This window comes from Phaethon aethereus (genome assembly GCF_964289735.1).
Source record: "Phaethon aethereus genome assembly, chromosome: 12".
NCBI classification, from domain to species: Eukaryota; Metazoa; Chordata; class Aves; order Phaethontiformes; family Phaethontidae; genus Phaethon; species Phaethon aethereus.
In genome coordinates this window covers 17448319-17459034 of record NC_138588.1, presented here as the reverse complement: position 1 = coordinate 17459034, position 10716 = coordinate 17448319, and the positions used below count along the sequence as shown (strand labels likewise).

Here is a 10716-nt window from a genome sequence, read left to right as displayed (position 1 = left end):
TGTCCTCTCATGGGCACTTTGCATCCTCAAAAAAACATTGTCTGGAGCAGGGCCCAGCCAGCAGAGGCGTGAGTATGACCTGTACCTGTGCTTCTCTGAACATCAAAGTGTCTGACACTAGACAACCTAGGTTGGAAGCAGAAAGTATCATTATATATCAGGACTTTCAAATACCCAATTTGACCGTTGATTTTGATCTGCACTTTTAATTATTCAGATATTATCAGATCTGAAATGGCAGAAGCTGTTTATATACTTAGGATGTATCACAGCAACTTGCAATGCCCTCTGCCCCTGACACAACAGGAACGTAGCACCTGAAGACAGCCTGCTCATTGTGCTGAGTCTCTTTTGCACAATGCTTTGGTCAGAAAACTTTCTCTCTCTACACATGTCCCTTGCTACAGTTGGCCTCTTTTGTGCTTTCTTTTTCAAATAAATACGGTGCCCAGAGCTGCCCCCACAGAGGCTGGCCGCACGCAGTAGCAGGGCTGAGGCTCGCTGCACGACCGCCTGCCGGCGTCCAGGCACTGGCTTCAGCTCCAGCGCGGCCGTCGCAAGCCGCGCCTGCTCCTGCCCGACGGAGCTTCCTCCTTCCGGGAAAGGTACCGGGCAGCTGCGCCCACCCGCCCCAGCGAGGGCTCACCAGCCCCTCGGCGTGACACAACCATTGCCACCGCCGGTGCCTCGTACCAAAACGCTGCGGTGGCGCCGGTCCTACAAACACGGCCCTGAGCTGCCACCGCTGCCCCGCCGGAGATGGGGGCGGCGGCCGCTGCTGTGGTGACGGCGGAGGGCGGCCGCTCCCGCGCGACCAGGCCCCGCCTGCCTGCGGCCGGGCTGGGTGCGAGCGTCGGGGCGGCGAGATGGCGGCCTCCTTGGGCCGCGCGGCGGCCGGTAACGCGGGGGTCGGGCGGGCGGCGGCGTGGCGGAACGGGGCGGGGCGGGCGGCGCGTCCGGTGAGGGCCGGCGCGGCGTCAGGCCTCGGCGTGGGTCGGCGACGGGCCACGGTGCCCGTTCCGGCCTGGAGCTCCTGCCTCGCGGCGGCGGGCGCTCCCGTTTCGCGCTGGGGCCGGGCGGGCCGTCAGCGCGGGATCGCGCCGCCGCTGCCCGCCCTGAGGTGCGGGAGCGGGCCCGAGGCTCTCCGTGAGGACCTCACAGGCCACAACAAACCAGAATAAGTTTATAAATAAAAACAAGGTCTTCTGATCCAGATGACAGATATATTAAAAACTGACATTATCTGGCGTAGAATAAACTTACGCAGCAAACTCCAAACTTAGGGCGCAAGGAGGAGCTTGTCTTTTTAAGGTACTACTTGGAGGTCAAATGCAAAATGATTTCCCATGTATTATAATTACTTGGACTGCTCACTCCGTTAATAGAAAGTAAGGGCAGGTTAAACTCGCCATACCTAAACCACGCTATTTCACTCGGTAGCCATAGACTGTAAGAGAAAAGTGAATGAGAGTGCTGTCAGTGATCGATCAGTGGGGTACTGGGAATGAAAACACCTTTGTGTGGAAAAAAATAGAGCTGCAGCCAAGTGAGACTCAGTTTCTAGAGCTATGGAGCCTATCTGATTCCCAAAGGCCACCTCCAGCACAGAGCAGAGCAGCACTATGGATGACCTAAGCCTCGTTGGCTGGCAAAGTTTACAAGATGCTAACACCAGCTTGAAATTGCTGAGGTTTAAGAATGGCCAGACTATGCCCTTTCCCCATTTGGTCCAGAGAGCTAATACACAGCCCCTGTATGCCAGACTCCCTATGGCGACAACATCCTCTCCATGCTTGGGAGTTCTTCTCAGCCTGAAATGGTTGACAATAGAGCAGTGCCCAGTGACAAGGCTCTTCTTACTGCAACCCACAGAGAACATGACTGAATTCAGTTGGCTTTGGCTTGCGTTTGATTACATAGCCATGTAAGTCAATGAACACTGCCCCACATAAAGAGCAACAAACCTATGAATAAACATTTGAAGGATGAGGATCTCATTTTATGGGGTACTTCAGTCTTGTTACTTCATAGTCTGCTCTGTTATAGAATGTAAGCCTCAATTGGTACAACTGTACATGTTTAAACTCTGATGTGCATAATACTAGTAGATGAGTCAAGCATTAATAGAATAAAACTCAAATAGATCAATTTTAAAATGTTCTCCAAATGACGCTGAAGAAGGTGACACACGTTCTGCAGTATCACTGAGGCTAGGAACCCAGCAATCATATATGAGAGCAGGATCAGCTGAATGTTCTCTAAAAGACAAAATATCTAGAAAAATTCAGATTTGGTTGTCAGTGTTTGAAAAATGAGGTCTTAAAAAAAACAGTAGGGGAAAATGCTATATATACCAGGAGAAGCAATTGCGTGTGTGAATTTGGTTAGCATATGCAAGTTTTTCAAGCAGGACATGTATTTGGATAGGTATTTTAGCCACAGTGTTCACTGGCTTCAAAAGAAGCAAAGTAATTTTTTTTAACATTGGACAAAGTTAAGAATTACTTTAATAATTCTGTAGTCAGTGGAGAAATGTTTTTATCATTGAAGAATTTAGCCACAACAGTTAATAGGACTAGTTTTGTGATATATGCATAAATATAAGTGTTTCTTTTCTGAACCATGGAAGTGATGGAGTTTCAACCTGAAGTCTGCTGAAAAGCTTTCTTTTTCATTGCAGGGTCACCTTTTGATTATTGGGTTAGGAAGAAGAAGATTAGAATTCTAAATAACTAATTAATGTAGTTACTAATCTATATAACGCAAGAAAACCACAAATGCTTTTTGTTTAATCTCAGTCAATTCATACTGGTAATTATGGGTTTAAAATTAAAGCTCTATATGCATATGACTAGAGCTAGGATAAATTCACAAGACTTCATAGAATAAAGTACAAAAAAACCAACCGAAACCTGTGGAAGAGTCCTCTGCCCTTACATACTCATGGGAAAAATAAAAAGGGTTCTATGTCCCAATCCATTAAGTGAGAGGAAGAAATGCAGAGATGTGTAAATAATATTGTCATATGAGTGGGCATTTAAGCATCTTTGACTTTACAAGAATCCTAGAAATATACTTTACTTTTTCAATCTATTATCTTTCCAGGAAACACCACAAAAATAAAATATTTCGTGGGCAGAACCAACCCAACAGAAATAGCATTTTCTATTCTTTTTTCTATCGCTTCAGTAATAGCTGAGTAACAGTCTGTGTCTCTACTTTCTGTCAATTTACTTGAAACAGACAAAATACAAATTTAATTATAATAACCATGTAGTCATATGCCCTGTATGAAGTACAGCAATAATTATAGATGGGACATGTCAAAAAGCCATTCCCATCAGTAAAGATTGCTTGAAAAATCTACATTAGTAGTATTTCTACCAAGCTGTGGTCTGTTAATATTTGGAATGAAACAATAAAAGGCTCTAGGAAACATAACACATGATATAGTAAGTGGCCTTTGTCTTTAAAAGGATTTTTCTCCTTTGGACCTCCTCGAAGTGGAAGAGTATCTCTTGCTTCAGCAAGAATTGAAATAGGTCTTAACAAATTATTGTAGGAAACAGAGCTACATAGGTAGAATCTTAGGTGGACAGAAAAGACTGTATGGCGGGTGGGTTTTTTAAAAAACTTTTAATACATTATTTACTCTGGTGATCCAGCCAAACTCTAGACTAGTTAATTATCCATGCCTCTAATTATGCCAACTAGATACTACATGTTTCTTATTTTGTACATTATAAGCATTGCATAGTATGCTTCCTTGGGCAATTGCTTTGTTCACCCTGGATAGAGCTGCATTTAGATGGCAAGTCCATTTACAAAATAGTTTCAGCACAGACATTTGAAAAGACAAGAATTTTTCTTCTGTGTAGAAGTTGCTAGGGGATTTTTTTTAACATGTAAAAAGTTGAAGAGTACTTGGAAATACTGAGTTGCTCTACTATCCCTGTATGATAGCCTAAAGGTAACAAGTGAAAAAGAATTGTCCAGAACTTTTGGCTGTGATGGAAGGAGATGACAGGATGTACCATGTGAAAAGCTGGCAAGAAATACTCCAGGGCAGTTACTTGCAGAACTGGACAGGTTTCTGGAAATACTTAATGTAGGATGTTGATTTGGTATTATCAAAAGATTCTGAATAGACTTACTTTTGTGATATTAAGTCTTTGGAAGTGTGTACATTGCATATTATAATTTTAAGTCTCAAATACACACAAACATCTTCCATCACAGCACAATACTCAGAAAGGCTTAGATTTAAGGACTGCATCAGTGTCGTCGTGAAGAAAAATTAGCTGATAGCTGTAGAGTCTTGAATTCCTGTGAAATGGTAGTTCTCAGTTTCATACAGTCAAGCTAGCTGATTAATTACAGCTACTGCTAACCTACAGAGTACAAAGAGTCTGAAAAAATGCAAGCCTCAATGTTTTGCAAAGCATCCAGAATCTCAGTGTATCCTTGGCACAATTTCTTAGCAAAATAGCACATTTGTGAATTTAAAGCTAAGAATGCCTCAAAGACTTCCGAATTCTGAGATGCCTCTAGCTTGGCCTTGAGGCATTGGGAACCTAAAGCAAACTGGCATGAAATTAAAAATGCAGCTTTTATGAATATATCCTTTCATCTAATTCTAATTCTGGTGCTAGAAACAATTGATATGATCACAATTTCTCCCCCACCCCAACGTCTCCAGGTTTTAGTACTCTTGACAGATTAATTTTTAATGTAATTAATTTGTAAGTATCCTCATTTTAGATCTTCTTTTTGTGATCCTTTTTAAAAAAACAAGCAACGCTAGAACTATTTGTGAGCAACACAGCAATTTGATACAGGTAGTGCAAAGTTCAGTACTACACTTCAGAGCAGTCAGTGAAGAGCTCTGTAGATACCTAAGCAGTTTTTCATGACACTGAGTTTCTCCATAACTTCTCCGTCTTTTGTCTACATGTTAGCCCTCACCTTTGTGTCATATGGTCATCCAATATTATTTTATAATTACCTTTTCATTTATGATAAGTCAAATTGTACTCTCTTTCTTTTGTAAGTCACACCGAAGTCAGTAGCACTAGTTGCATTAAAAAAGCTACTATGATTTTGACCTTTTGAAGATAGTCTTCTAAATTATTATTGGTTGGACATTATATTGTTCACAGTACTTAGAACTGAAATATTTCTAAGCACCTTGAAACACATCAGTGAAACTAAGTATAAGACCTGTATGACGTGAAAAGTAAGAAGGACAAATGACTTAATCATTGGAGAAAGAGCAAATAAGAAATCAAACTCAGGAGATTTTAGGATTCCTTAAGCCTTACATGCAACATGACATTTCTTTCCTTGCTGCAATTAGTTCTGACAGCAGAGAGCTCAAGTCTTTTATGTTTTGGATCTTGCAGTATCAGTTCTGTCCAAGGTTTTGTTTGTGTTTTCTTGTTTGTTATCATTTCTAGACGTACAGGCATATCCTAATTTCCTTCTCTATTTTGTAAGAGGCTCTGAAAAATTCTGAAGTCACTTTTAAATACATTAGACAGTTGACCATTACATTTAGCCATGTATTCCTCTTTTTAACAGGCGTATGTAAGCATTTACACAAAATTTGTGATTGGGTTGTCTGGGTTTTTTTAATGCTTCTGAATAATTAGTACCTGAAAAAAAGTTTTGTTGAGCTGTTAGTACTACAGAATAATTCTTTCCTTGGGCTCAGTCTACCTTCAGCTTTGAACACTGGTGTGCTTATGACAGAGGAGTCATTAGGCCTCATTAGAAGGGGAAAGAGCAGATATTGATACTTTCTCAAAAGGATTATATTGGTGCTATTCACTTTTTTTCAGGGCTTCTTAACAGATTGCAGACTTCAGCTCCCACAAGACAAACTCTGTCATCATCAAATTCCTTTTCTCAAAACATGCCAAGCTGTTTGTGGAAACTGGGCCGACTTAATCATGTAGCAATTGCAGTACCTGATTTGGAGGAAGCTCGGTCCTTGTATAAAGATGTGTTAGGAGCACAGGTGAGCGAGACCGTTCCTCTTCCCGAACATGGTGTCTACACTGTTTTTGTGGAGCTGGGAAATACCAAGCTGGAACTTCTACATCCTTTAGGAGAGAAAAGTCCCATTGCAAGCTTTCTGCAAAAAAACAAGACAGGAGGAATGCATCATATCTGCATTGAGGTATTTTAACAAAATATATCTTCTAATAAGATAGAGATATTAAAATAAGCATAATTTTTGTCATAGGTTTGACCTGTGTCAAGAACAAATATATAAGGCTGTCATATTTGTGAGAATTTATATTGTGTAAGAAGTTGTCTTAAACATGCCTTTTTTTCTGTTTTGGAAATCACAGTTCAATTACATGAGCTATGTGATAATTTTTTCCTCTTTTATGTTAGAAAGATTAAATTGGGGAGGGTTAAGTATACAGTGTGGAAGATGGACAAGCACAAGGCCTTATGAAGAGAGTCTGACAGGTGGCAACTTCCTGACATAGAGAGGACATACACTGGGAAAAGATGGAGTTGTGAGTTTAGTCTAAGGCATAGTTTCAGAAGTTTCTTCCTGTTTGGTATTTATTTGATTTGATATTTATTTGGTATTTATTTAATTGTATACAGAAGTCAAAAAGCATCGTCAGTCGTACTTACCAAACAGCAGTAAGGTTTCCAGAGTTTCTTCTGTCCTGTTCTTCCTTGTCCATCAGAGACAGATTGGTCTGGAAGTACACAAGATGAAAAGGTGCTGGATATAGTTATCTTATTTAGTATACCCATGTTTTAGTGTAGATGTTTGGTGCAAAATCTCATGCTGCTGCCTATGATACATGTTTTTAATATTTTACATATCTCAGTCTTGCAAACTTTATTATTTCATGCAAAGTGTAATAATAAAAAGTAATGGGATTACTGATGTGACTAAAAATTGTTTTCAGAATACATCTACAAAGACCAGTATTTGCAGTTGCATGCTTTCATTGAGAATTGAGAAATTTTGCATACATGCAGGCATTGCAATTTTCTGACATTATTTGCAGATGTTCAAGAGTAAGAAAATTAATTCTGTTTAAATTGACCCTAAATTGTATTGCTCAGCAGTTCTGTACAGAAGTGTGCAAGATCCCAGTTGAACTTAGGAAATGAGGGCTGTAGAAGAAAGAAGTGATTTGGACTAAGACCAAAAAAAACCCCTCCAGCCCTCTGTAAGACTAGTGGTACTTACTTACAGGTACAAGAGAAAGAAGTTGTAGGCATTTCTCACCAAAAAGAGCTCAAAGCTCCCAAGAGTTTCAAGAAATTTTGTTACCTGCTGAAATTGTTCTATGTAGATCTCCATTTTCTATGAGAGATCATAGAATCATGGAATCTTTGGGTTGAAAGGGACTTTTAAGGTCATCTAGTCCAACGACACTTCAGTGAGCAGGGGCATCTTCAACTAGACCGGGTTGCTCAGAGCCCTGTCCAGCCTGACCTTGAATGTGTCCAGGGATGGGGCATCTACCACCTCTATGGGCAACCTGTGCCAGTGATTCACCACCCTCATCGTAAAAAATTTTTTCCTTCTATCTAGTCCAAATCTACCCTCTTTTAGCTTAAAACCATGATCTTGTTGCAGATAAACCAAAGATGGCTGTCAAGGAAAGTCACACTGTTAATTATGAAAATTGAAAAGAACAGGACATGCTAATTATACCACACTGGACAGTGTAGAAGTGTTATGTTAAAAAAGAAAATTTATAACTGTATCCAGTAGGTCAAGCAAGCCAGGAGTCATAATCTAGCAGATAATTTCCATTAATCAGGTGAGCTAGTGCTACTTGCAGCCAGATTTTCCTAAATGAAGTCTTATAACTCACTAATAGATTCTCTATGCAAAAAAACCCACAAAAGAAGTAAGAAAAAGATTGTCCTAAGTCCCTCATGTTTGTCTCCATGTAAAAACAAATGGAAGCTTATAGACTAATTTATATAGAGAAAAAAGCAATCCATTGTTGACCTGCTGTTTAAGTGGGACTGAAAACAGATTTGGTCACCACCATAGTCAATCAAAAAGGTATTAACCTCACTCCTCCAATTTTACATTCTCCCCAGAAAGGGAAATCTTACAATTTCAAAGATATGTCATCTTCTGAAGTTGGCCAAAAATAAGTTTGCAGAAAAACTATAAAAGAACTTCAGAGTCAATTAATTGTTCATTTCAAATTTAAAAAATACTTTGTAGATATACCTTTCTATAAACAATTTTATTGCAAAAAGCTGAATTGTAAAAATTCTTTCCATACTAGACAGGAAGCCTGACAAGTTTATCAAAATGCTCTTTATTTCTTCCTTCTATCCTATTATTCAAAGGAAAAATTGAGACAGATGTTTTGACAGGGAATTTGTTTCAGACAAAATAAGCATTTTAAGAAGAAAATAAATTATTCCTGACCAGCTATAGTTTAATTTAATACCTGCAATGAAAAGCATTCTGGACACTTGGTAGAATAAGAGAGAAATCCAAGCCTGATATTCTCCTAACACGGATGCACCCACAGGCTTTCCACTGTTTACTCTCACTGCTTCCTTGGGGATGCAGTAATTCATTCCAGCTGAGCCCAGACACAGTTCCTCTTCTGGGCATCTCTGCAGGACAGGAGCAACAGCTGCAAGTGGCTTTTCCTTCTTGGAGAAACAACTTGGAGGGGCCTATGGCACACATTACATGTGCTGCCTTATTTTAGAGAAAATTTGACAGCTATTTCTTTTTTTTTTTTTTTTTTTTTTTTTAGCAAATTGGTACTCCTGTTTAGGAAGAACTATAGTGAGTTCAGAATTTTCATGAACAAAAATGCTGCAAATGAGTAGGAATTAACTGATGTCTGTTCCTCTGAATTTGAAGCTAGGTATTTTCTTTCCTACAATAGCATCATGAAAGATTATTCACAAAGTTATGTCCAGACACCTCAGTCTCGAAAAATAGCAATGCTATTAATTCTAGGTCTTTATTGATTATTGACTATTGGATTTGCTAAAGTGAGTGCTAATCTTATTATTTCAAAGAATGAATGCATTTAATGTTTGTGAAAATTCAAATTTCAGCTGATGACATAACATCAGACTTAAGATCACATTATACAGCGTAGACATGTTTTTGATAATTAGATATTTCTGCAGGAAACTGTGCTGAAATATTATGTTAAAGGACATTATTATAAAGTTCAATAGCAAAACCAGGTCATATTCTGGGTATGTTTCTGATAATGCCGAAGTTTTTCTTAGGAAACTTTATGAAGCTTAACCTACTCAGAAGGAGGCTATATACATCTAAACGGGGCTTTCCTTTTACCTTCTGCCCATTGCCCTCCCTTTTCATCAACATCTAATGAGTCAATGTTCTTTCATCAATTAGACAGGGAGGCATTCTTCTTTAGTTATTGATAGTTTGAAAGCAGTGTGATCTTCTTAGTAATAGTAATGCAGATTTTATATTATTTATGGATGCCTTATAACGTAACCACATAAAAAATCAATAGGCTTTGTGCATGAGTGATTTTTGTTTGATAATTTCTTAAACATAGCACAATCTGTTTAAACAATACTTTATGAAATCTTCAGGTAACAAATGCAAACTTCTGAAGGATTTTTATTTTTAACACTAGATGTTTTAAAACTGTTTCATAATTTAATTTATTTTCAAAATTATATTAGAATTTAGAAATAACATTTTAGTAAGGAGTTATATTATTACTCCTAAACATAGAATCTGCATAATACAGTGTAATATGTTAATTTGTGTGAACTGTATTTTTCTTTTATAAGGTTGATGACATAAAGGCGGCTATGACAGAACTGAAGGAAAAAAAGATACGAATATTGAGTGAAGAGCCAAAAATAGGTGCACATGGCAAACCTGTGATTTTTCTTCACCCTAAAGATTGCCATGGAGTCCTTGTGGAACTTGAGCAAGCTTGAGCTGTAATATTCATAAATACAACAATAGATGAGCTGTGAAGTTACTGAGCTGGTGCTGGGAATATTGATGTGGTATTCAGTCTTTACAAGTTCACTGTAATTCTTGTGGATTAAGTACAGCTTTTGAGTACTGAAATAGTGCTACAGATTTAGGGTTGTTTTCTTTTTTGTTGTTGTTGTTGATCTGATTTTCAGAATTAATGTTGACATTTCTTGAATTCTCTGTGATTCTAAAGACAAATACATGAGCCAAGTTACATATGTGATATAGTAATTCATGTTCTGTTGCCTCATGTTTGCAGCATGGTTTTACCTCTGTAACCACAGAAACCGTACAGTTTCTAGGTCATCCCACATTATTTTGTTCTACATTTCAGAGCGGAGACCCACTTCTCAGTGACAATATAGCTTAGATATTCCCTTTTGAAATAAAGGAAAAAGGAACGTTATATTGTGTTTTCTGTTTTCACCATTCAGCGTCTGTGCTTCACACTGATTGATTGGTTCACGCAATAAAAAAAATCCGTATGTTACTGTATGGGTGTCTGCAATCAGTAAGTTTTCCTTGGCATAACAATTACTGCCAACGAAGTTACCATGCATAAATCATCATTTAGTTGTTTTATGAATTCTGTAGATATGCAGGCAATGCGAGAAATGTACCTGGAAAACTATTTGCCTGAAATATATTTCAGATTGTAATGTACTTGTCACACTTTAGTTTTTTGCAGGTATTGAATATTTGTTTTTCAAGCTTTA

At 38.7% G+C, this 10716-nt stretch overlaps 1 protein-coding gene across 1 annotated transcript; it reads left to right on the top strand.

The window, feature by feature from the left end:
• Positions 1–866: 866 nt before the first annotated feature.
• Positions 867–9957, top strand: MCEE (methylmalonyl-CoA epimerase; the record flags this gene model as incomplete). Its single annotated transcript, XM_082004881.1, has 3 exons — positions 867–897; positions 5841–6181; positions 9805–9957. The coding sequence occupies 3 exons, from the start codon at positions 867–869 to the stop codon at positions 9955–9957; spliced, it is 525 nt and encodes a 174-aa protein (XP_081861007.1).
• Between the last annotated feature and the right edge of the window lie 759 nt (positions 9958–10716).